The sequence below is a fragment of the Rhamphochromis longiceps genome, linkage group LG12, assembly GCF_057381845.1.
Source record: "Rhamphochromis longiceps isolate RC_006_pf linkage group LG12, R_longiceps_female_GT1.1, whole genome shotgun sequence".
NCBI classification, from domain to species: Eukaryota; Metazoa; Chordata; class Actinopteri; order Cichliformes; family Cichlidae; genus Rhamphochromis; species Rhamphochromis longiceps.
Window position 1 is genome coordinate 11,055,462 of NC_140568.1, and position 27,738 is coordinate 11,083,199.

General features: G+C 43.7%; 2 protein-coding genes across 2 annotated transcripts; both read right to left on the reverse strand.

The window, feature by feature from the left end:
* Positions 1 to 8,717: 8,717 nt before the first annotated feature.
* Positions 8,718 to 11,085, reverse strand: LOC146656953 (fatty acid synthase-like). Its single transcript, XM_085424735.1, has 4 exons — positions 10,952 to 11,085; positions 10,723 to 10,821; positions 10,031 to 10,282; positions 8,718 to 9,903 (listed from the first exon to the last, which is right to left on the reverse strand). The coding sequence occupies exons 1-4, from the start codon at positions 11,039 to 11,041 to the stop codon at positions 9,766 to 9,768; spliced, it is 579 nt and encodes a 192-aa protein (XP_085280861.1). The 5' UTR covers positions 11,042 to 11,085; the 3' UTR covers positions 8,718 to 9,765.
* Positions 11,086 to 17,335: 6,250 nt separating this feature from the next.
* Positions 17,336 to 23,798, reverse strand: LOC146656954 (ribosomal biogenesis protein LAS1L-like). The gene has a single exon (XM_085424737.1). The coding sequence runs from the start codon at positions 23,249 to 23,251 to the stop codon at positions 21,614 to 21,616; it is 1,638 nt and encodes a 545-aa protein (XP_085280863.1). The 5' UTR covers positions 23,252 to 23,798; the 3' UTR covers positions 17,336 to 21,613.
* Positions 23,799 to 27,738: the final 3,940 nt, after the last annotated feature.

A 27,738-nucleotide genomic window follows, 5' to 3' on the forward strand; every position in this document is an offset into this window, starting at 1 on the left:
ACTATGCAAATATTGCTGTCCTTGAATGCTGAGTAAACACTGACAAAGCACTGATTGTATCTCTTGTACTTTATCAACGCAGTATCTAAAAACTTTGCACCGTAGTGGTTAAAATCTCATTCTAATAAGAGTTAAAAGTGCATTTGGTTATTAGGTTTATAGGATTATTGAATTATGGTTAAGGGTTGGTAGAATTTTTTTTTAAAACATTATCTGCCAATTAAATCTGCCACCCTTCTCCAAATCTGTGCCCCTACCTGGCCCCCCCAACAAAAATTTTCTAGACACGCCACTGTACCTGTGTAGTTGGTGCACTGTCCCACAACATCACTCATGCTCAAGATTTACACAGGGCCAGATACCTACATTCAAGCTACCTTCTCGTAACAGCACAGTGATACAGAATTTTAGGATTTGTTTTAATAATGCACAAAAGTATTACAACTTAACTCTTAAAAATGTTAATCAAGAAACTGGGTTTTATGACGTGCAGCATGTCATAGCACGTAAAGCACGTGCAGTGCTTTAATTTGCTTCTCTTGCTATCTATGCATTTTTTCTCAGTAGCCGATTTCTGATACCTTCACAGGTGTTGAATAAACAAATGTTTGACCCTCACACAGAGCGGCTGTGCACGTCAAATAATGAGAAGTGCCACAACTTCCAATGTGTTAATAATGGACTGGATTTATATAGCGCTTTTCAAGGCACCCAAAGCGCTTTACAATGCCACTATTCAGTCACTGGTGAAGGCAACTACGGTTGTAGCCACAGCTGCCCTGGGGCAGACTGACAGAAGCGAGGCTGCCATATCGCGCCATCACCAGTAGGCGGTAGGGTAAAGTGTCTTGCCCAAGGACACAACGACCAGGACAGAGAGCCCAGGGATCGAACCGGCAACCTTCCGGTTACAGATGTGCTTCCCAACTCCCTGAGCCACAGTTGCCCTCAACTTCACTTGCAGCACAGGTGGTGGACTTTAAAGAAGGGTAACAAGATTGAATACACGGTTGTGCAACAATGCTGATGAAGTGAAGAAGCTTCTCGGATGAGAGGTGAAACGTCTTCAAGCAACTTAAAGAAGTCCAGACGCTTTTCTTTACAAGCTCCTTTGACTACGATGACCTGAATGACTGAGAACCTTCACAGACAACAATGCTGATTCTGTAGTTTATTGTATGACACCGTTATGTTTCCTTTACATGAACTGTGGGCAGTAGTAGCACTGATGTTGGTCGCTATGGTATTTGTAACTGTGGGTGTTCCTGTAGGGCTACGCGTGAGAATTCACAAATGTGCTGTTGCAACTTCCTCAAAAGCTGCAGTTGCTGCAGCCTCTGAGAAATGCTCACAGATTGATAGGTATGTTATGGAGCCTCGCAAGGCACATTGAAGAAAAAAAATTTGAACATGTATTTTGCGAGATGAAGATAGTGCTCAGTGGAAGGGGAAACACTCGTGGCTAGGTGTACTTTGATCTGGTGGTCTTTGTTGCATTCATTAACAACCAGCTGCAGTACTCTGTACAGCTTTACAGGTATTGATGGAAGCATGATAAATGCAAAGAAAAAAACTCTCAAGATCTTGCAAAACATTTGTGGGATCTTGCAAAAGTAAGTTTTGACAGAATTTGTTCTGTTTAGTGTGGTGCACAATAGCAATTTTCTAAGATCACACTTTAGCAATAAATTGACTTTGTGAAGTCCTTTATCATTCTTATTGTCATGGGCATATCCTATTATCTTTTTTCTATACATTAGATTTTATTTGTTGTCCCGTATACCAATTTGTCATTCTTTGTGAAATGCAGATGCATAAAACAGTTCTATGCAAAACATGCATGCTACTTTCATGCTGCACATTCTACAACAAACACTTATTTTGTGTGCATTTGTCTCTTTCAAACAGGTGCCGGTCCTCACCTCTGCAGTGCTGCCGTCTCCTGTAGCGCTGCATGGTTCTAAGCTAAGTTTCCTTTCCTTTTTCTGTTCTCTTAGATTTGTCCTCAGGTTGGAAGTGTCTGTGTTGTGCAGCTGGTCTGGTCTGTCTCTAGACAGTTCAGGCTGCACCCACTAGTTAAATGGTGGAGGCTCACAGCGACATACTCAACACAGAAGTTTCTGAACTCTGCATGAGGGTTTCTCCGACGAAGTGAGGGCCGTGAGGCACAGCTCCCCGTCTCCCGGTGACCCTGCTAGGTCCACCTTCTTAGGGAAACCCTCTGCAGAGGAGCTGACAGAGCCAGGAACTTGTGAGTTGTGTGTGTCCACTCAGGCATCATTCATGCTTGTTCTGTAGGCAGTTCCTGTCAGAAGGAGGAGGCGCAGCAGGAGCGTCGGGGGGCGGAAGACGGTGCCTCAGTGCCTCTCTCCTTCTGACATTGTTAAAGAAAACACAACAAACTTATAATTATTTAGATATTTACATGTAGGTAATGTCCTCAAGTTCTGTATAACCACTTTTTCCTCTCTCTGTGTTTGTTTCTCGTTCGTTGTTGTGTGTGTTTGTGTGCATTTGTCTCTTTCAAACAGGTGCTGGTCCTCACCTCTGCAGTGCTGCCGTCTCCTGTAGCGCTGCATGGTTCTAAGCTAAGTTTCCTTTCCTTTTTCTGTTCTCTTAGATTTGTCCTCAGGTTTGAAGTGTCTGTGTTGTGCAGCTGGTCTGGTCTGTCGCTATAACGCGGCCTCGCTGTTTCGCACATTTTTTTTGTGCAAGTTTGCATGCTTTTTTTTTTTTTTGCGCACAGCGCTTTGTGTTCTGCGTCCTGATTGGCTTCAGACTATTGTTGATCTCCTCCGTGCCGTCTCTCCTGTGCAGTACAGAATCGCTGATTCATTGATTCATTAATGATTCATTGATGTTGAATTATCTCTCAGCTGCTCTGTTCTCATGTGCTGGACCTGAAAACACGGTTTGATCTTTGGTTTCTGTAATACTGGACTTATTTGTCTACGAAGGTTTGAGCTTTGAGAGCTTAAACAGGAGAGAAACGTGTGAAAATGTTCATGTCGGTCTGAGTGTATAAAGTGTGTAGTGACGGGTTTTACAGCCTTAAAACATTGATAATAACTGTGAAAAATAAAGTTGGCTACTTCAGATTTCACCAATCGCAGGTTATTTTTAGAACGTAACTCCCGCGATAAACGAGGGAGCGCTGTTTACAGATACTGAGAAGTATAAAATCTGAATCCTTTCTCTCGTTTGCTCTGAGGCGCGGGGGGGAAATATCGACAAGTCGATCAACATCATCTACAGATACATTCGACATCTCGAAAAATGTAAATTGCCACTTGATTCGTCCATTTGGTTGAAAAACCCGACCGTGAACAAGGAGCGAATATCACACCGGAAACTAAGCGCTATGCGCCGGAAGTAGCATATGCTAAGGCGCACACAGGTCTAAGTTATAGGTCTAAGTTCCCCATAATGCACTGGGTGTTTCTTCTTCACTCAACATGTGTTAGTAGACCTCTCTGCATTCAGCCCGTCTGCCCCTCATCTATCGATGGATGTTTGTTAGAGGCTTTGGTTCCCACTGTCGCTCACAGACGGTCACCTAATGTTTCCCTGTGTAACTGCAGGGTCTTTGCCTTATAACATAGAAGTAGCTTGAGGTAACTGTTGTTATGATTTGATGCTGTGTGTGTGTAATAAAGCTCCCTTACTGACAGTGGGTCACCACAGCTTGTAGCTCCATGTATTTGATGTGGCACGTTTGCCCTCGCTGACACAACCCTAAAGGGATTTGTGTGTATGAATAAAGTTTATTGTTCATACAGTTCATTGCCGTATGTCTATGAAAGGCTGAATGAGGGTTGTAGCTCCCTCAGCAGCTGTGGAGCGATGGCTCGTGGTCACCTGATTCAGCCCTGGAGATGTGGTTGGTTAGACACGCTGCTTTAGTTGGACACTACAAACCACACTCACCTGTTTACACAAACACATACACACCTTTTGTGTTACAACCACCTTGTTACACTCAAACACCAGATGATGCATCTGAGCCAACTAAGGATTCACTGAGACTGAAGAAGCTCGAGATCATAAGAATTTGAGGCTCAGCTGATACAGTATCATAGGACAATCCAACCATTGTATGTCAAGAGACTATAGGCAGTAAAAGCTCCATCTGGAGGAGGAACGACGTGGTTCAGAGCGTTGCCTCCTGCAGCTGGTGACATGTTCAGATTTCAGCTCTGTCGGTTAGAAAGTCTGTTTTTGTTTTTCATCTGTGTGTTGCTCTTTCATCCTTTTGTTCTTCCTCTTTCTTGCATCAAGCTGGCTGACTTCACCACTGATGAGGTAACCATGAGCAGTAAGCCTCGTGTCGCTCACAGTTACATTTAACATAGTGCGATAAACGCACTCAGTCTTTATAAGGTACATCCTCTAAAGGTTCACATAACAGACAAACAGGATAATAAAAATAATCTGGTTCTCTGCAGCGTCCTCAGATGAACAACACACAACATTATTAGACGTCTCAGTATTTGTTACACTGAACACAAATATAAACACAACACTTTTGTTTCCATGAGCTGAACCGGATCCTGACTGGTTTTGCGACATGTGTGTCATTGTGCTACACATGTACGGCATATTTCAGAGTGGCCTTTTATTGTGGGCAGTCTCAGACACACCTGTGCAATATTCATGCTGTCTAATCAGCACCTTGACATGCCACACCTCACAGGTGTGGCATGTTAGACTACTTTTAATTAACTGCTTCAGCCCACTTACAATGAAAATGTAACAAAAAATCTTGTTCCTGACCTGTGCAGTATGTTAACACTATTGGAAGTAAAAATAACTCTAATTTTGAAAACACAACTTTCTTTCTTTCTTTTTTTTTTAATAAAGCTCTGACTTGTATTATGAGTCTGTGGTCTGGGAGAGAGTCTGTAACTCTGTCTGCAAAATACAGGATATAATGACCAATGTTGGGCAATTAATTATATAGTTACTTCTTCAAAAAAGTAACCGAGTTATGCAAACAAAGTTTTTTGCAGCTGTTTACCTAAAAATGTAGCCAAGGCGTTTTTTAATTAAACATTTCAAACTATTTACAGAACAATCAGCTGTTCTGCATCAAATCTGATGCCACACAAATTATTTGTGCCACTCCAAAAAATAATTTGTGTCCACTATGAGATGAAGGAGAACAACAGCCTGATACCTGCAGGACAACAGCAGATGTATCACTGCTGTAACACCTGTAACATTCAGCAGTCGCCTCATTGTTCTGACACACACAACAAAACTGCTGACTACACTACACACTCACTACATAAGATTTGCGCTAAACGTCGCAAATCTCTCACATCTCCAAGCACCGCCGTCACTCCTAAAACTTCCTCCCGTTTCTAACCCTTGCCATATAATTTTTGATTGGTCCACATGGTACATTTTTCCACCAATAGGAAAGGGTGGTGGGGTGTTGTTTTTGCTCACAGGCTTTCGAGCGTTTTCCTTATAAAACGGCGTTTTCACCGTTTCTTCCCGCAGTAAATATAAACAACGACAGTATTCAGGAAGAAAACCAAACATTGCAGATATTTTTATCATAACTCTGGTTGTACGCGGCCGATCAACACAATTTAAAAACTGGTATAAAGTCCACACTTTTCCCGTCAGTTGTTCCGTCGGTCCTGCTCACATCTCCAATGGTTGTACACGTTGTCATTAACGTGGCTTCACTCTACATCAGCCGCTTTGCTAAAACACCGGTGTCGGCGCATAAGGACGCGTCAGAGCCTGACAGCGACGTTGATTAGCTGCGTATATACGAATGTGAATCGCGTGATTGGCTGGACTACGGGATAAGGTGGCCTCGTTCTAATCCTATACGGGAGCAGCCAGTCACTGACTAACACTGCAAAACAGGATTGTTAAAGTTTTCATTTTAATTTCAATTCAGGTGAATTTTTTTTTTTTTTTTTTTTTTTTTTTTTTTTTGGTGCGCGCAACGCAGATTTTCTGTGCAGAGACCGTGCCAGCAGTGCGCAATTGTGTACGCGCGCAGCTTAGAGGGAACATTGCTTGCGAGTGTCGGGTCTTTTGTGTTTGTAGAAAATGTTTCATATCTCTGAGTTCAGCTCATGGAAAACAGGAGCAAAAGCAAAAGTGTTGCGTTTATATTTTTGTTCAGTGTAAATGATAAAACATCAGGTTTGACCCAGAATACAGTTTGGTCCACATGGTGGCGCTGTGAAAAGTGCGCGCTGTACTGGTGGCACCAGTGTCCCCAGCCCACAGACCAGTGCTGCCACTAATCGAGTTTCATTAGCAGCATCTAAATGCTGTTTAAAGGTGGACTTCATCTGTCACACAGGAGCAGTTTGGCTTCGCTTTGCTTAAATAATGACCTGGTGTATTTCTGTATACACACCTGCTAAGGATCAGGTGACTTTTATAATAAAAGGTTAATACGTGAAACCTTAAAAATAAAAAGAGCTGTTTTTAGCAGTATTTAGGCTGCAGTCTGTGTATTATGTCCATGATATTCTACATTACAGTAAAAACAGTAATTATATAAAGAACAGATGGATCAGGATCCTGTCTGTGTCTTTACTATGATCTCAGCTGATAATGAGGCTTGAAAGAGACATGTTTGAACTTTTGCATTGATCAGACAAATAAGCCTGCATGTTTGCATGAGCTTTACCTTTAACTGTAAAACATGAAGCCTTTATTATTAAAAAAACAAAACCCTTTTGGTGTCATACAGGTAAGAAAGCAGCGAAGCGTTTTTCTCTCTAACAGACCTTTCATCTGTTTTCTCTGCCGTTGCTCTGATGGGACCTGCAGGGTGTTTTTGGTGACGTGGAGGTTTGCACAGTTGCTGCCTGTGGTGTGTGTAGAAATGTTCATGTTCTAGTCCCACTGTGAAGCACATAGACGTGTCCTGACTTCCTGTCTGTCCCACACTCTGTTGTCTCTGTTTGTTGCTGCCAACAGTACAAGTCATCTTTGCAGATTTTACTGAATTAACAAAAACATTTTTACTGAAAGACTTATTCAGTAAACACGTTTGTTACACTGAGACTGAAAAAGAGATCCCTGTTTACGCTCATAGAAAACGAGCCTCTGTTTTACTTTATTGAAATCATTTCTAATCACAGACAGGATCAGCAGCGTGCAGCTGCAGTGAGGTGTTAGTAGAGGAGCTGTGTTTGTGAGCTGTAGTCTGGATCAGGTCTCTGTGGGAGACTCGGGTTACAGTACTTCTGAATATCACACAGCACATTTCTTCAGAATCGGTTGCTGTTTGCTAACATTTGACCTTTGCCCTTTTAGGCTGCCCTTCTGGCGCCCGTCGATGAGGACTTGGGATCTGACAAGAAGCAAACTGGGGGAAGCAGCAGAGTACCAGACTTCCCTCCTCCAGCAGGCCGGGAGATCTTGTTGCGCACCTGTGTGCCGCGACCAGCAGCGTACTCCAAGGCGCTGCCTCAGCGGCTCTTCTGTGTCCTGATGAGGGAGGAGTTTAGGTTGGCCGGAGCCTTTTCCACAGACACGTCCTTCTTTTAAGTCCTGTGAACAATTCACACCTGGGATAAAGATAAGTGAAGGACACAGGATGGAGACTTTCACATAAAACAATAAAGCTGAATTGAACTAAAGTGAATAATTTGAAAATGACTCAGTGTTTTATCAGCGACACGTTACCGCAGCCTTTTAAGATCACTGAACCTGTTACTTCAAAAAACAACATGTAATGTTGAAGGGGACAAAGAGTTAGTTCATGTTTGACACTGATGTTAATCAAAACTTCCAAGATCCAGGTTGAATAAAACAGCATTAGGTGTGTGATTTCACTCTGCTCCACACACCTGCGTGCTCCAATCAGAGACACCAGAGGAACAGGTGATGAATGTGATGGGGAAGCATACGCAGGTGTGACATACAGAGCCGTGGGAATTACAGGACATTATTACTGTTGATATATTCTCAGCGATCAGCTGTTAGTGAAGAGCATGAAAACCTTACTGCACGTCGGTCAGCTCAACTTAGCTCGCTGGATAATTTACTTGTCAGCTTGAAAACATTTAACTTTAACAAAATGTTCACCAACACGGGTCAGTGTAGGTCACTGAGTCATCCTGCACACTAGCCCTGCCCCGCCCACCTGTGTTTATACACCTCTGCAGCCCCTCCTCCTTCAGCCGGGACATTTGTTCTAGCCTTCATTCATAAACTCGGCTTTCTAACATGCAGCTAAAGTTCAGTCTGCATGCTCGACCCACATACTCCTGGTAGCTGAAGTGAAATACTGCTGTGCGTAAGGGTCGGGCGGGTGACCACGTCACCTGGTCATGGGGTAAATGCTGCGGCCGGGTTCAACTCTGACCTGAGGCCCTTTATTTCTCCCTCCCTGCTTTGCTGTCTGGTCTTCATTGTGCTATTAAATACAGACAAAAAAGTTTGTTCTCCTCCTTCCATCACCACCTTTGTTGCATGTAGAAAAGTGTCATATAGAACCAGTCGTTACTTTAATGGTCTGAACTAAACGGTCGGGTGGCGCCAACAGCGACTAAGAATTTTCTGGGCCAACAGGATTTGTGTTTCAGTCCCTGATAAACTGACCCATCCTCTAAAAAACAAAACCCAAAAACTATATTTACAAGATAAATGATCAGAAATAGTAACGACAACAAAAGCACAGGAATCATAGATCCAACGGGACAGGCTCGTTACAATGAAGGAAAACACTGAGCGACTGTTGAGGCCCTTATTAGTCCTACAAAACATAACAGAAATGTTACAATAAAACACAGAGGCCTTTATTGTCACGTCCATCGTACTGTGACTCCTCAGCACATTCATCTCCAATCAGCAGCTTCCTTCACTGACCCAATCACAGGTCTCAGGCCAGCTGTTGTACTCAGGTTTGGATTATTTGCTGAGGTTTTAGATCTCTGGACCAAAGCCTTTAAAAGGAAACAGTTTCTCAGAGGTTACATCAGTAAATATGATCTCACTGTTACAGTGATCATTCACATCTCTGATTAACCTCTGAAGAGACACATTTGGTCCTTAGCGACGCCTCTGTCACAGGCGTCTGTCAGAACAACAGCGTGTGTTTGACACAGTCCATCATGAAGAGAAGCAGTTTTTCTTCTGAATTAGTGAAATAACTGGTCTGTAAATTACAGTAACACGAGTGTCATTGTTAAAACACAGTTTATGAAACACTTAATTTGTTGTGAACTTATTGACAACGTAAACATTTGCTGGTTGCCACTGTAACTGATGACTGTGTGGTCACATGACTGAAAAGTAAACAAATATCACAAAATAAAGAAATGCCTCCAACTTGTGTTACGAGTAGTTAGTGTGCAGAAACACGGCTGCAGGGTCAGCCCTCCCTCCACAGTCGCTCATCAGGCTGGTCGCAGCGCGTTTGCCTGTCTACTGATGTCTGCATGAGCAGAAACACCAATTTGAGTGATGTTATGTAATTCAGGATTCAATCAATGTGTCAGTGTTTGTTACTTTGTTACATTAATTTTTTAACCACGTTATTTTGTTGTGGGATGAACTTCTGCAAACAACAACATATGGCAACAAAAAACAAAACTTGCAGTTGGAATCGATGGAGCTGTGAGATGATGGGATGTCGACTGGTTCACTAACCATTAACATTTGGGATATTAGGATAACAGTAGCGTGTAAACATAAGCAGTGCAAACACTTCCTATAACGACACATTTACAGTCTAGTTTGGGGAAAGCTGAGGAATTAGGGTGAAGAGACGGTGGATGTTTAACCCTCCCTTGGTTTGACAGCTCGCTCAGCCAGCGAGTTATGAATGATGTTCTTGATAGACTCCGCCCCCGCGCCTTCTAGGAAAGTGTGGTGATCTCCCTTGATGACGTGGACCGACACCTCGCCATCACAGACCTGAAGAAAGACGCAGTACACAGTTTGAACATTGGAAGGCTCAGACAGAGTTTATAGAAACACACACAAGCGCACACACGCACAGTGAAGATAAGTACTACAGACTGATGTAAATGTGCATCGGTACCTCGCTGAGCTTATAGTCAGCTCCCAGGTTTTGCTCATATTCGCTGCTGGTTTCGGCGCGCAGCAGCTTCACGCTGCCGTGGTATTTTGCAGTAGGTACATATGCATCAGCAGCCTTTAGCTTGTAGTAGAAGGCGGAGGCTGCAAAGTGCAGTGAGTCTCGGTCGATGTCCTTGTGAGCGGAGGTGATTAGGTCCACGGCCACACTGACGCGTGCATTCAGGTCTGACAGCGGGAGCAGAGTCTCCAAAAGCTGTAGGATGTAACCATGGAGACGACTGTAAGTTCATAGCAAACGTTACCGCGTGCTCGCGGAGATATTGTTGTTTTCAGAAAAGTAAGTGACACATAATTAATGAACATCACAGATCTTATGTATATGAAAATGCAAAATGAAGATGTTTTGATATTCAGGAGTTACAAATGTCAGCTTTCAGTGAGAAACTGTACGAAGGTTTGATTTAACCGCATGTTTTACTTTAGTCTCCATAACAGCTCCAAACATCACATCATTGTTGAGTCAAACCTGCACCACACACAGACTGTGCTGGAACAGCAGCTCCAGACTGTGTTACAGTCACCATCTTTACCTTACAGGCGCCGTGAGGCAAAAGCTCAGGTTGTGTGGCCTTTAACGCTGATGCCACATAAAGGAATACTTGTGTGTGAACCTGTGGGTCAGAGACAGTATACCTTGTTGTATTCAATGCCAGTGAACTGCTGGATGAAGGCACACAAGGCTTCAGTCTCAGCCTCAGACTCGTTGCCGGGTGTTAGCTTGGCTCTGTAGCTCTGCAAGTCAAAAACACAGTTAAACCTGTTCACATGCAGATCATGTGACCAGAGCTCATCCTTCAAAACCAACATCACACACGCTATACAGCATATACATGAAATAAAGATGCGCGAGTGTTTCTCTGACCTGTGTGTACGCTGCCACATATGAATGTGAGCCATCAAAGAGAAACAGGAACTCCACAGGCTGATTCTGGGTCTGCAGCTGAGAGCACATTTCAAATGCTACACAGGCACCAGAAGAATATCCAGCGACTCTGTACGGGCCGTCCGGCTGCACCTGCCTGACGCAGCTCACGTAGTAGGCAGCCAGGGACTCAATGCTATCCAGAGGAGCAGCTGCAAAGGAAACACATGAGGGGAGTTAGTTTGGCTGCACAGTGACATAAACAGCTGATGCACAACATGTGAGTGACAAAGGTCTGAGAACAGAACCACAAACTTTTAAACTGTGAAACAAAGAAAACATGAAATCACATCAGGTCTTTGGTTTTCCTCAGGCCATTATGGAGGGAGCTGTATATGTACAAGTGTTTGTAGTTTCACCTTTGAACAGTCAGACTTTCAGCTTTAACACATTTTGCTGTTTAACAGTTACACACGTTTTGATACACATGATTGTGACACCTGGTGAGGACGCACACTCATCATTTGATGACAAGTAAGGACACGTAGTTTCCACGATGGTTCAAAGTGTTGATTTTGTGTTTTAAAGTTTTTCTCTGTGACTGTAAAGTCATTTTAATATGAGCCCCATTATGCTGACACCCACGCAGACGATGCACACAGCTCAGCAACACCAACAAGCCTGAAACTCAAATGACATGAAAAGTTATCCATGAGGCGCCAAAACACAACAACAGCTGCAGCAAAGGCTCTTTGTACTGTAAGATGAAGATCCTACAAAAGTAGAAGCCTCACAAACCACATGTAGACTGGTTGTGCAAACTCCCACAGACCCTGCAGTCGAGAGGATAACAAGCTGCTCCAGTGATCATGACCAGGACACAAACTGCTTCCTCCTGAATCAGAGGCCTGACTGACAGACACACCCTGGCATAGAGGAGGCTGAGGAGTGTGACAGTTGGAGCACACGCTCAGGTCTAGGTCTTTAAACAGGGGAACCACCACCCCAGTGTGCCAGTCCAGAGGCAGCATCCCAGAGCTTCACGCAGCGCCGTGTCAGCCAGGACGGCCCTGCAACACCCAGATCCTTCTCATCAGCCTCAGGTCTGTCCTAAATCCTAGCAGGAGCTACCACGACGCGTACCACAAAATGCATCGCACTGGTTCTTCCCAGTAGTTGGAACTGGTTGTCTGCTTGCCAATGAATCCTGCTTATTGGTTCCACTTGTGCTACAATCAGGACGAATTGTAGTGGGTTAGGGTTAGCTGGATATGTGCTGGATATGTGGTGGAGGGTAACTGCAGGAGAAGAAGCTAGTGGGGGAGTAGAGCAGGGGAGGATGTGGGTCCCCGGGGCCTGCTGGAGGGCAAGGGCCATGCCCGATGTGAGTAGCAGCAGGGCCAGTGCGCCCAGGAGCACATCTTTTTCGACCGTAAGGGAGACAGGAGGCCGACTCACTGCCTCGGCTAAATGGAGAGGGAATTTCAGAAGGGCCAGGGCACAAGCATGGACCTTTTTCAGCTGTAAGGGAGACAAGAGCAAGGTGTGACGTAGGTCCCCGGGGCCTGCTGGAGGTCCAGGTCCACGCTCGATTTGAGTAGCAGCAATGGCCAGTGCACCAGGAGCACATCTTTTTCGACTATAAAGGAGACAGGAGGCCGAACAGGTCTCTGACCCTTCAGCATAGACAGGTGGCTGAATGGGCCCCTTGGGCCCTCCAGCCGAGACAGACAGCTCAAACGGGTTCCTCTGACCCTTCAGCGGAGACAGACACCGAACCAGCATGTGTGGAGACCTCTGGCAGTGTGGACACTGGCTGGAGCTTAGTGGCACATTGGCTTGGCTCAGGCAGTGGTATGCAGTCCTCAGAGGGCTGAAAGTGTTCTCCAACACATCCAGCAGAGGACAGAGGACTCTACTAAAAAATCCGACTCTACTAACCTATCAGAGGCTGCTTAAGATCAGAATGCAATCATCTGCAGTTTTCTTCTTAATTAACAATAAACTTAGTGTATATGTACTCCTAAATTTGATGAAAGTGATAAATAATAGACAGCTCTCTCTCTATATATATTCTGACATTTAACTAATTCAAAAGATATTTCAATATTTATTTATCTAAAACAAAACAAGTTAGAATAGCCTTTATTGTCATTGTACAGAGTACAACGAAATTGGAGTGCCACTCCCTTGGTGCAAGTTTCAATAATAAATATAAATGTAAAATATAAAAAGTACAAAAAAACAATCGTAAGTACTCAAACAATAGTTTGTACAATATATACAGGATAGCAGCATTAATATAATGACAGTATGAATAGCAGCATAATATAATGACAGTGACGGTATGGAATAGGTTCAATTGTTTTTGTTCTTATTTACTACGGTGATAGCTCTGGGAAAGAAGCTATCCCTGAATCTGTTTGTCCTGGTTTTATGTGACCTGTACCGTCGGCCTGACGGTAATAGTTCAAACAGTTGGTTGCTGGGGTGAGAGTAGTCCTTGATGATATTGCCAGCTCTGCTGAGGTACCGAGAGTTTGCAGTGACCTCCATGCTGGGCAGAGAGCAGCCAGTGATCTTCTAGTTGCAAGTTCACTCTAAATTGATGTTTAACAGAAAAAAAAAATGTTTTTATGTTTTTTCCCTAAAGTGTATGTAAATATCTGGTTTCAGCTGTGAATATACTGCTGTGTATTGAAATTCCTCTTGTTTTGCATAGAAATATACTGAACAACATACAAAGCATAATATATAAAATAAAATCTACCTGAGTTTTTTCTTTGAAAGAAGCCACTTATGTCAATTGTTGTGTTCATCAGTACATAACTGAAACCGATTACAGTGCTTTGTTTAGCCGTGGAGGGAAACAACTGAAAATATGAAATAAACACACATGTAAGCTAAGACTCTCTAAAAAAACATCATTGTTGTTGTTCGGATTTTCATTTCCCCATTTGTTGATTCACTCCAAGAGCAAGTAACGTAATATGGGTCAAGTGATCAGTTTGATATCAATCTTTTGTGATACACCGTCATATTTACATTATTTGTACAGTATGAATGATTTGCTTTGGTACCTGGTCAAACTTAAGCTCTCCTCTGTCTGCCTGTCTACGCTTCTCCTGCAGCAGTTTCTCCCCCCTCGCTCACATGCGTAAGTGCTATGCTCAGTCACCCAGTGCCTGAGCTCAGATCATACCAAAATTAGGGTGAATTTACGACTGTGCGCTATGTGCTTCGAATATTGTGTGTAGTTTTTTGTTTTATACAGTTGGCAGTCAGGCATCAGTAACAAAATCACCAGGCTCACAGTAGACAGATTCACAAGAAATTCATTTGGGCTTAGAAGGAATAAAACAAACAGAATCCTTAATTAAGCTTGCGTTAGATTGCAAAATGGTCCCAGATGAAACAGTCTTAACAACACGAAATGCACAGTTCTTTTGTAAAGGTTCTTTTTATTTGGAAGGAAAAATAAGCACAGACAGAGTCCCCAGAAGTGTCCAAAAAGTGATTTATTAAACACACACAGTTATACAGTGTGGGAAGCCGGTCTTCGATCTTCTCTGCTCGTTACAGAAAGCTTTATAGCCTAATATGACGTCAGAACATTTCCTAGAACTCAGCTTCTCAGAAACCTAACACTTTCTCAGGCTTTATGTTCCCAGATATGGATGAGGGAAAACATCTGGTCTAAACAATTGTGTGTCCGAGTGTGCAGTTTGTGAGATTGTCTGTCCAGGCCAACAAAAGGTCGCTGTCCTCATCTGACTTTACTTTGGGCCGCCTGGAGCCACAGAGATGCTGGTGGTTTTTGCATAATAGAATATTACAGAGGAATGTGTCTTATTCTGCGTGCTCTGGAATACAAGATTAAGCAGATTTACTAAATGATAAATGATACATGATAATGGTGATGATCAACTGATACTAAGTGATGCAGACTAATGAAATAATAATGAAATAATGGCAGTGAAATTACATGTTTTTCTTGACAACTCCTCCTCTTGGGCTCGCTTGCGAGCCCAACTTACACCAGGATTTGTCTCACTCCTCCGTCCAGCCTACAATCTCCCTCAAAGGCATCATGGACTCCGGCGCAGCTGAACCTGCTGAGCCTGAGCTCAGGGCTCTCTCCAGCATCTTTACTAAAAGCCGCCGGACCAGAGGGATGAGACAACATCCAATCATCAATATGACAAGAAAAACAACAAAAGAAAACATGGCAGACATAACAACACTCTTCCATTGCCCAAAGACAGACGTGAACCAGTCTCCCGGTCCAGTGTTCACACCTGATTGCTCATGCATGGTTTTAGATAACATTTTCAGACTCTCAAGCGCCCTAGTAACCGTACCGTCTGGTGCAGTATTGTTGGGTATGAACGTGCAACACATGTCCCCAAACATGGCACAGACACCACCTTTCTCAGCCAACAACATGTCCAGGGCCATTCGATTCTGGATTCCCATTAACGACGTCGGGCCTAATTGTTCCGCAAGGCCTTCTACCGCGTCCCTAGGGAGATTAGAGAGTCTCAACACATTATAATGGACATAGTTAATGCGATCGACATTTTTATTCGGAGTTATCCATAGAAACACACTTTCAAAGCCGGCCGCTATCTGATTAACTAACTTATACTCATCTGGAACTCCCCTGGGAACTCCTATTGAGTCAATCCAGGTTGGCGAGTCCCATCTTGGGTCATATTTGTGCATACTGTTGCGAAATCGATCAACTTCAGACCAGACAAAAAACAACGGAGGCTCCGGAAAAGTGCAATCAAACGATGAGTTTTATTATCACAGGAGAACAACCAGCCGTCAGCATACAGAATGGGTTGCTCTGACAAAAATACACTGGGTTCTGGTTTTATAGGATAACATATCACACCTACGTCAATACAGTTCAAAAATACAGGGTGACAGATGGACAAAAGTTCAATTCGTGCAAACAAGGGTACATCACATATACTTTTAATAACTATAAACTGACATATAACTTCTCCTTTCTTCATTACTTGCCTTTTAAGGTAATAACTTCAGGTCTTAGCATTTCTGAGAGCTAATAATTGGACCCTCGTCATTAATCACTAAGTAAAGTACTTTAGCAGCCAGTCTCAGACTGGAGTAGAAGACGCTTAGGCCTTCACTCAAACCTGACTATGTGTATTGTAAGCATGCATGCAATTAACCTGCTATGTTCTCATCTCCCCTCAACATGTATCATCTGGACACTCTCACCAGTGAAGCTTAAAACCTTCTAGACTGGAACATCAACTCTTAACCAAGCACATTTATGCATTGTGTATAAAATGAACTCAACCTATAAAATAGAAAGGTCAATGTGATGACAGACATATTCAATGCAATATAAACCCTGTAAGAAATATTACTGATAAGTGATACTGTGAAACATGTTATTAATACATTCTTCATAAGGCAAATTATATGGTAGTAATAAAAGAATCTCTGAATCCCAACATTCCCTCTTTTGACATTCCCACAGGAATGTCACCATACTTCATGTTGTATCACTCCCTGCCCCACTCTATGGGTTCCAGGTTCATCTGGTAGATGCCCTCAACCCAGCCAGGGTTCGTAACCCTCGCCACTATCTTTACCAACAATCCTCTGACACAAGGAATGATACAACAACCAGCGATGACCAATATTCCCAAAAATACAGCCAATGAGCACATCACTGATATAGCCACACCATTGTCCAAACACAGATGTCATCCAGGATGCCAGCGGGTTTTCAATACCTGGGCCCTGTGCTTCGTACGTCGCTTACTACATCCAAGATCAAATGAAACATCCAAGACCAAATCATCGCGCTAACTCTGAGCTCGCTATTCCGGTTCCCCGAACACACCTGTTGTTGACGATTAGTATAGCTGGATGAAGTAATGTGAGATCACTGGGTGGCCCAACAGGGGCTACGCATCGATAGTAGAAACATTGATCGGCAACCCTTTGATTGGTCGGCGAAAATGTCGAAGGAGCGCGCTCGGTATTTTTCGGCAGCAGAGCAAGAACTCTTGAGTGAGGGATTTCAGGAGTTTCAGAGTTTAATTAAAACGCAAGGGAACACTGCAAAGGCTGCAAAAGCAAGGAGAGAGGGCTGGCAGAAAGTTGCTGACAAATCAAACTCGTAAGTAATTCAATAATAACAATAATAATGGAGTGGATTTATATAGCGCTTTTCAAGGCACCCAAAGCGCTTTACAATGCCACTATTCATTCACTCTCACATTCACACACTGGTGGAGGCAGCTACGGTTGTAGCCACAGCTGCCCTGGGGCAGACTGACAGAAGCCAGGCTGCCATATTGCGCCATCGGCCCCTCTGGCCAACACCAGTAGGCGGTAGGGTAGATTTATCATATCACACCATATTATCCAATATTATATTACATTATATTATATTATAATATGTTATATTATATCCCCTTTCACATTAGAGCCACAACAGGACCCACTAGAACATGGGAACAAGTAAAAGTGAAATATAAGAATATTCTACAGAATGGTAATATTTATCACTTATATTGCTTGTCGTCTCTTGGAAAGAGACCCTGGAATACTCTGTTTGTTTGTTCATAACAGCAACCAAGAAAAGGGCAGAGCAAAAAAAAAGACAGGTGGTGGTCCTGCACCCCCTCGTCAACAAGTTGGTTAAGTGAATAATACCCTCACGGGAAAATCGATATCTCTCTATGAGCACACTGTCGCGCTGAGCTAAAGGATCCTGTCTGTCCCGCAATATACGCTGAATTCTGAGGACTCTCCTTATCAATCTTGCACCTTCCGCAATGGGTTGCTCGCGTAAACGGACAGGATATGACTGCGACAGACTTCCCAAATCCACCTTCGCTTTTATAGCCGTGGTCTCTCATCTTGATTACACGAAGTAATTTACAATTACTACTCTGAAATATGAATTACATCTGTAATAATCACATACATGTAATAGAATGTTAATAGTACATTTCCCTTTTTTAGGGAATGACCTGTATGTATCTGTGTGAAATCAATAAAAGGATCAAGTGCTGCATTATCTTTAGTTACATTGATGTTATTTATTTATGGTGAAACAGTGGTGGAATATCGCTGTTGCTTTCGTATGAATGACGCGGACATACCTGCGTGGCCGCGATCTAATCCTGTTTACATAAAGTAAACCTGCTCCCCAGCAGGTTTACGCTTACGGCTCTGTTGCTATGACAGCAAGTCCCGGATGGGCTTCGGGGAACCGAACGATCCAGGATCACGCGAAATCGTCAACAATCTCATCCAGCTAACTCACTTAGCGCGGTACGAAGAACAGGCCCCTGAGTGCTCATGCATGGTTTTAGACAAAGTTTTCAGGCCCTGCAGAGCTCGGGTTACTGAGCCACCTGGGGCAGTATTATTGGGGATATACGTGCAGCACATATCTCCAAACATCGAGCACACACCTCCCCTCTCTGCCAATAACATGTCAAGCGCCATCCTATTTTGAACTCCCATCAGAGAACTTGGACCCAATTGTTCTGCGAACCCCATCATGGCGTCCCTGGTTAGGTTAGAAAGTCTCAGCAGATTGTAATGAACATAGTTAATGCGGTCAACATTCTTATTAGGTGTTACCCAAAGGAATATACTCTCAAATCCTGCAGCTATCGGATTCACCAGCTTATATTCGTCTGGAACTCCCCTAGGCGAGTTCAGGCGAGGATCATAAGCATGTGTACCTTGGGTCCCTCTTTTGACCAAAACATGTCTCAGACGTCTGGCGGCTAGAGTACGTGTGTTGCGTTGTGGAATAGCCTTTACCTGATTCCCAATCAGCATGAGTGGAGCTCCTAATCGCACCATCGCACATGTCCCTACGCTTCCTATAGGAACATGAACCAACAGAGTATTTTCCCCACAATAATAATAGAGCCCACTTCCTGCCCAGGTTCCAATTACCGTGCTAGGGCCGCTTACATTGTTGGTGGTTCGTCCCTGAAGTGTGACGGCACACCAAGTTGGATCGATCTCTCCCACCTTGTACTTTTCATTATCAGTAGAGAACTTAAAACATGCATAGTTATCTTGTTTTGGCATAAATGGTCCCACTGTTGTCTGACACTTTCCATCTACTACTGGCTCCTGTACATTTAATGACGTCACACAAATCTAACATGAATGAGCTGGTAGACCCTTTAACATAGTTCAACTCTATGCCATTATTTCTGCTGAGACATTCATCACCTTTACCTGACCCCTCGCGCTTTTGTCTTTCTAGCGATCCTGTTTTAGGACCTACAGTCTCAGGAACTGCTGGGCTGGACTGGCCTCCGTGTTCAGACAAGGGGTCCGGAGTGCCTTGCAAAATACAGACAAAAGACAACAGAGCCATGGTTACTATTATCGCATATAATACACATGTAGTTGTAAGGAACATTTTAATACGTTTCTTCCCATTACGTGTCTCTGATTCGGTTGTTTGCATCATGTTATATAAACTTTGTATTCTAGACTTGTTATATAGATTTTAGATTCTGGACTGAAACTCCCCTCTTTGTGGAGCCTTTAACTTATCACTGCCCCTTTCTGATGGCGTGACGACCTTCTCCGCTGCTGCTCTTCTTTCTTCAGCCTTCCAGGTGGACTACTGAATGGCCTGTTGCACAGGTGAGAGGGTTTATTCTGCCTCTGTTTGTTGACACCTGTGTTGGTTGAAGCCTCTTCCTCAACCAAGCTCTCATGTGCTGGTGCACACTGCGACCAGTGATACCAGGTGTCGCCCTTCCCTTTCAGTTGGAATGCTGTAGTTGTCCTGGCAACGACCTCGTATGGACCAGTCCAGCGTGGCTCCTTCCACTTGCGTTTGAGCACCTTCAGCCACACCACCTTTGCCTCCGGGGTCGCCCTGTCCACAGCGTGTAATCCAGATGTGACCTGTTTGCGAAACTGGAGATTCTTGCCACCCCTGTGGTCGCTGTGTTACTGGAATGTTCTCCTGTAAAGGATAGAAAACAAAAAGCCTCTCTCTGGTACACCTCACTAATCTACTGTGTTCATCTAATGTTCCCTTAATTATTCAAAGTTGGTTCAAGATATCATGTTCTGGGCTCTATCCTTTATATTAACTTTACTTAATCTAAATGCTCTTTATGTGTGTAAAGAGTTTATCTTCTAACCAGGATTCAGTTCATTTTAATCCTTCAACTTAAACATGAAAATAACAATGTCTGCCTCAGTTTTACCATATCTAAATCATCAAACACCCCAAAAGTCCTAAAATGATCCTAAACCCATTTCAACTTAAACCTTAAATCCCCCCTTTATTTTGACACATTTCATGTGTCAAAATAATGTACAAAACTAAAAATGCTCAGTTTTCCCCACTCATGATCCAATCTATGTCATGAAAATGAACTTAAAACAGAACAGTCATCAGTCATGTGCTTAGCCTTAGTCCAGTCTTTACCTCAGTGTCCAGTTGGTCCAACCTTAGTTCAGTTCGTCCGTCCAGTCACCGTCCATTCATACGTATTCACACCAGGTATTTCCTCTTTCTTGCCGAGACAACAAGAAACTGTTCCTCTTTCACAGTTGCGAGTAAACATAACTAACCTCTCACCTATAAATGATTCTCTCTAACTAAGTGTGTGTGTGTATATGTCGTCCTCAAATGCTCTCTCATCTCACCCGTTGCACTTCTGACCTTCCACCAGACCAGAGGCTCATCAAATAGCCTCGTCTAACCTGCTCCTCAGAATAACTTAGACTCTGCTTTCATTAATGCAAACTTTCTGCAACTTAGTCTTTCTGAAAGACACACACTGTTTAAACCTCTGAATGCAATATCAATGCTGCAGATTATATTATTAATGCAATGGTGACGATGACGATTATTTAACAATAGCAGTAAAATAATTTCCCTGCTCCACACTCCCTCTCTCGACCTCTGGTACACCAGAGGTCGCAATACATTGTGTCCTCGCTCTGACCCTCTCTTGTGGTCCATCCGGCTTCGGGCCTCCAGGATCCTCACCCCCTGTGGTCGCCGAGATCTTCTGCAAAGGAAACAAAACACCTTTTCCTGCATCTCCCTAACTTATCATAGTTGGGACTCTTTAATCAAAAGCCTTATCCTAATTATGTTCTTGACTTATAGACTTGTATTTATATATATTCTTCAACGTTACTCATCATTTTACCACTCTCTTAAAACGCTGACACTAACTTCATTTTAAAACCTCACATTTCCTATGTTATAACCTGTTTTTGATATAGCCTTTTTATTTCATTTTGCTCCTTTTAATGTAACAATACCTTATAATTCTAGTTTATCAGACTTAATCAAAACCTATGCTTTCCTTCCTTTGGTCCTTCTTTAAATCAGAACATTTTGTCTTCTGAAAGTTTTATTTCTGCTTCTGCCAACATGTTTAGTTAACGAGCTCGACTGGACAGAAACAATCACAACTGCTGAACCTGCACTGTGCTCATGGTTAAAATTCCACAACATTTTGTCTTCTGAATATTGTATTTTTGCTTCAAAACTGCTTCTAGCACAACAAGAGTCAGCGGAGGCTGGAATGACAACAACAACAACAATCTTGTGCTTAACATAAAACAAAAAATAACACAAGTAACAAAAATAACACAAGTAACTTAAAAAAGCTTCAGTCCACATTTCAGTTTGTTGAGCTCGCTGTTGCTCCAGAGGAGGCCCTCAGCTGGCCGGGCTGGAGCCGAGGCCCCGGGGATGCTGCTACGTGTCGCGCTGCTCTCCAGCTCCACTGGCTGGTCAAACACAGTCATTATCGAATAATTGTCCACCATGAGGCACGACGGGTCGTCCGACTGTCCAGGAACTTTACCAAGGGGATAGTTCTTCCATGTGACATTATCAGTGCACACCTGCCACGGAGAACCTCTGAGGGCAAGTGCTCTTTCAGCCTGCACGTCTGCCCATTTGCGCTCCTCACTTCTCTCCGAGTCCATCGGTGAGGAGTGTTGCATCTGGTCCAGCAGCATACTCACAGTATATATGGGCTGCTGCTGCTGCAGAGGTGTGCTGGCCTCTGAGCGCTCTGTCTGTGTGTAGATGGAGCAGAGCTGGAACAGCTTCTCTCTGGTTTCCTGAGGGGGGGGATGCTCCATGTCATCCAGGACTAGCTGGATCAGGTGAGGTGTGCTGATGCAGGGGGCATCCAGACATGCAGAGAGAAGCTGCTGCCACCTCAGCTTGATGCGGTCGATGAAAATCCTGTCCTTCATTCTGGCTTTCTTCTGCAACCTTGTCTCAAAATGATATTCAAATTTGTTGTTGTTGCAGAGGAAGACTTCTGAAATCCATGCAGAAATATAGAAACACCTGTGACCGTTGGGCTCTTTGCTGAGCAGCTTCAGTTCCACAAAGAGCTTCTCCAGGAAGAGGTGAATGAAAGACGAAGAGTTAAGCATCTTTAGCAGGGGCAGCCAAAAGCGCAGGAAGGTTTGTGGGACTCTGGGCTCAGTGGGACTGGCACTGTCAGATGTTGCACAGCCTAATGCTTCCAGCTGCTCCATGGTAGGAACAAGAAAACCGTCTTCCAGCAGCACATCAATCAACAGCTCCCTGGACCCCAGTGCAAACTGCTTGATCTCACCCAGCAACGAACTCATGTCTGCTAAGGGGGCCTGCCACAAGCTCTTCCCCTTGTCTTCAGGAGACCCATCATCAAAAGCTTGGTACTGGTCCTTCTCAAAAGAGATCAGCAGCTCCCGAGCGTTTCTGCAGGCATCCACTTCTTTCTGCCTGGCAACGAGCTGCTCATCGGGGCCTCCTCCCAGCTGTCTGGACCAAAACTCCTGCTGGAGCCACTCCAGGACCACCTTACATCCCTTTCGGCACCATTTCAAAGAAGGAAGAGTCCCATGCATGATTTCGTGCCTCAGATCCACCACCCACTCGGGGATGTTCAAGTTTCCAGCCAGTTGCCTCAGCGGCGGGGCCTTTCTCCCCTGCTGGCGCTCCGTGATAAGATTAAAAAATCTTACCAGGGCCGTCCCGTACATCAGGGTCAAGTCATCTCCGGTAAGCTGTCCGGACCGGTCCCGCACCTGGCAGCGCACGAGGTCTGCTGTGCAGTCCACGGCCACGGGAAAACTATCAGCGCACCTGGCCCTCCAAGCCGATATCCTCTCTAACGCAAACCTCTGCAGAGAGGAGTCCATCGAGTAAAGGTAGTCCCGAACCTGATCCCACTCCGCTTTGTTAAGCCAGGCTACCACATGGCGTGTTTTCTCAGAGCCCTTTTTATTCATTGTGCGCTCTCCGGACCTCACGCTCAATCTCTCACTCACCGGGAAAAGCCGCTCGCCTCACGCAGAGACCACTCGCAGATTTATATGACAGAGGACCGCGTTCAGAGCTTCGAGTTTTACAGTTGCTTGTCGCACAGCAACCAGGAAATGATGCTAACGTTTTCTTCGGCTTCGTTTGTGGCTGACGTTCAGAGCGCTTATTTACATGATGCTGGTCATAAACGAGCTTTCTTTGGCTATGGTCAATGGCGTGTCCAGCGGGGTGGCCTGGGGGGGCACAGGCCACCCCCCCAACCAGACTGGCCACCCCAGGTGCCACCCCAAAGGCAAAACAATAAAATTCAATCAAATATCAAATGTCCGATTATGTTTTCACGGTGACGCTCAGATATCCGAGTGTAAGTGAATGCAGCATCGGCTTCTGCGCTATGTGCATCACGTTAGCAAAGGTAGGAGAGCCAAGCACGAAAGACGTCACTGCAGGAAACAATTTTTCGGTGAAAGAAAATGAGGACAGAATAAATGTCCCGGTAAGTAATATTAAGTTTGTTGAGTTTAGTAAACTTCAGCGAAATTAGAATACCAAGGAAAAAATAACATTTAAAGAATTATTGCAGCCGTGGAATATTTCAGACAGTATGCTACTGAGGGCAGCTAACATAAGAGTTATGAGTTATAAGATGTAATCTAAGTCGTAACATTGCTGTATGGAGCTGCAGATTTGGTTGCAGGTTAACATAGCTGGACTGGCCATCGGGCTTATTTGACTTATTTTTTATTTATTTTTGTAAGGGCATGAACAATGAGAGGTGGTGGATTGGCCAGATGCAGGTCGATGTGTAGAAATAACTCCGTTGTTTGGTGGTGGCTATGGCGGGGCTTCCACAGAGGCAGCAGGTGGATGAGGGAAGGGGAGGCAGGAGGAGAGCCCCGAGGCAGCCGCCAGTCCGAGTGTCAGGTGAACTGAACTTCAGGTAAGAAGTTATGACCTGCAGTCTATCTGGGTCAGATATGAACTAAGTTTAGGTGGAGTTTATTTTCGTTGTGCTGACTTTTTACTGTCAGTTGCAATAACTCATACTGCGTTCTAGCCAGCTTGGAGTTTTTATACAGCTGTTCGGTTGCTATGATGTTACTGATAGTGAACTTTATTTTATTCATAAGGTTAGTTAGTAGAGTTGCCAACGGCTCCTTAAAAAAATGGAATGGTCCCTCAATCAGAGAAAATATTACACGTTTCGTATTGAGCTGAGAAGAGACGCAGTTTGTCCCGAACTTCAGCTAGAATGGAAAAAGACACAAAGCTGGATTTATTCTGTCTTTACGCTGCACAGCTGCCTCTTCTCTCATCCTCCCTCTCCTGTTGCTACTTCAATCATGAAACTGATCGATGATCAGCTGATCGGCTTTTCTCTCTTGTTTGTTTATCGCCCACTTTGCGCCAGAAAGACGAAACCAGCAGATGTCGCGCTAAACAACAGCAGCACGTTTAAGCTTGATCGGCTGTTGTTAGAATTTATTTAATATTAATTTCTAGTATCAGCTGATGTTTGCTGGAGCCACAGCTGTAAAGCTGCTGGTCATGATGTCGGTTTGGATATCTGGTGAGAGGGAAACGTGAAGACCACCCACCAGGATCCTTTTTTATGTAGCTGACAGCTGGTAACTGTGCAGGGGCGGGTCTAGCAAAGTTTTGCCAGGGGGCCAGGTAGGGCATTAACAGGGAAAGGGGGCACAAAGAAATACTTTTCTTTCCTATTCTCATTTAAAATATCTAGCTTTTATTAAATAATTATCTAAATCTTACAACCAAAGTTTTTATCTGACGTAAAATGTATAGAAATCATACATATACCAAAAAGACTGTACATCACTGTCACAACAGGGTTTGTTTTCATTCAAAGGCTTTATGGCTTTAATACCTGGTGGGTCGGTCTGTAGTCAAAATGCCCGATTTTCTGTCCCAGTCCAGCCCTGCAGGTTATACTGGCAGTGTCACCATGCCAGCTGAATGTATTTCATCATCAGCCAGTGTTGTTCTTTATCAATATTACCAAAGTTTACCATAAGGCAGCATAGAAAGTATTTACTTGCTTTCAGGTTTTATTCAAATATTAGTCTTTTCAGTTGTTTCTCCACTTTTTTCCTGTTTCAAAATCAAACACCAGTTTGTGAGAAGATTATCTTCTTTTTTTAACAGGCAGAGAAAGTTTTGCATTGGAATGGCTAATTTGTCAATTGTTTGCTACAAATGTTCGTATTTTAATATTCAAAAATGTTTTTGCCCAAAACATATGTGCAGTATATGTCAGTAAAAATACTATGCAAATATTGCTGTCCTTGAATGCTGAGTAAACACTGACAAAGCACTGATTGTATCTCTTGTACTTTATCAACGCAGTATCTAAAAACTTTGCACCGTAGTGGTTAAAATCTCATTCTAATAAGAGTTAAAAGTGCATTTGGTTATTAGGTTTATAGGATTATTGAATTATGGTTAAGGGTTGGTAGAATTTTTTTTTAAAACATTATCTGCCAATTAAATCTGCCACCCTTCTCCAAATCTGTGCCCCTACCTGGCCCCCCCAACAAAAATTTTCTAGACACGCCACTGTACCTGTGTAGTTGGTGCACTGTCCCACAACATCACTCATGCTCAAGATTTACACAGGGCCAGATACCTACATTCAAGCTACCTTCTCGTAACAGCACAGTGATACAGAATTTTAGGATTTGTTTTAATAATGCACAAAAGTATTACAACTTAACTCTTAAAAATGTTAATCAAGAAACTGGGTTTTATGACGTGCAGCATGTCATAGCACGTAAAGCACGTGCAGTGCTTTAATTTGCTTCTCTTGCTATCTATGCATTTTTTCTCAGTAGCCGATTTCTGATACCTTCACAGGTGTTGAATAAACAAATGTTTGACCCTCACACAGAGCGGCTGTGCACGTCAAATAATGAGAAGTGCCACAACTTCCAATGTGTTAATAATGGACTGGATTTATATAGCGCTTTTCAAGGCACCCAAAGCGCTTTACAATGCCACTATTCAGTCACTGGTGAAGGCAACTACGGTTGTAGCCACAGCTGCCCTGGGGCAGACTGACAGAAGCGAGGCTGCCATATCGCGCCATCACCAGTAGGCGGTAGGGTAAAGTGTCTTGCCCAAGGACACAACGACCAGGACAGAGAGCCCAGGGATCGAACCGGCAACCTTCCGGTTACAGATGTGCTTCCCAACTCCCTGAGCCACAGTTGCCCTCAACTTCACTTGCAGCACAGGTGGTGGACTTTAAAGAAGGGTAACAAGATTGAATACACGGTTGTGCAACAATGCTGATGAAGTGAAGAAGCTTCTCGGATGAGAGGTGAAACGTCTTCAAGCAACTTAAAGAAGTCCAGACGCTTTTCTTTACAAGCTCCTTTGACTACGATGACCTGAATGACTGAGAACCTTCACAGACAACAATGCTGATTCTGTAGTTTATTGTATGACACCGTTATGTTTCCTTTACATGAACTGTGGGCAGTAGTAGCACTGATGTTGGTCGCTATGGTATTTGTAACTGTGGGTGTTCCTGTAGGGCTACGCGTGAGAATTCACAAATGTGCTGTTGCAACTTCCTCAAAAGCTGCAGTTGCTGCAGCCTCTGAGAAATGCTCACAGATTGATAGGTATGTTATGGAGCCTCGCAAGGCACATTGAAGAAAAAAAATTTGAACATGTATTTTGCGAGATGAAGATAGTGCTCAGTGGAAGGGGAAACACTCGTGGCTAGGTGTACTTTGATCTGGTGGTCTTTGTTGCATTCATTAACAACCAGCTGCAGTACTCTGTACAGCTTTACAGGTATTGATGGAAGCATGATAAATGCAAAGAAAAAAACTCTCAAGATCTTGCAAAACATTTGTGGGATCTTGCAAAAGTAAGTTTTGACAGAATTTGTTCTGTTTAGTGTGGTGCACAATAGCAATTTTCTAAGATCACACTTTAGCAATAAATTGACTTTGTGAAGTCCTTTATCATTCTTATTGTCATGGGCATATCCTATTATCTTTTTTCTATACATTAGATTTTATTTGTTGTCCCGTATACCAATTTGTCATTCTTTGTGAAATGCAGATGCATAAAACAGTTCTATGCAAAACATGCATGCTACTTTCATGCTGCACATTCTACAACAAACACTTATTTTGTGTGCATTTGTCTCTTTCAAACAGGTGCCGGTCCTCACCTCTGCAGTGCTGCCGTCTCCTGTAGCGCTGCATGGTTCTAAGCTAAGTTTCCTTTCCTTTTTCTGTTCTCTTAGATTTGTCCTCAGGTTGGAAGTGTCTGTGTTGTGCAGCTGGTCTGGTCTGTCTCTAGACAGTTCAGGCTGCACCCACTAGTTAAATGGTGGAGGCTCACAGCGACATACTCAACACAGAAGTTTCTGAACTCTGCATGAGGGTTTCTCCGACGAAGTGAGGGCCGTGAGGCA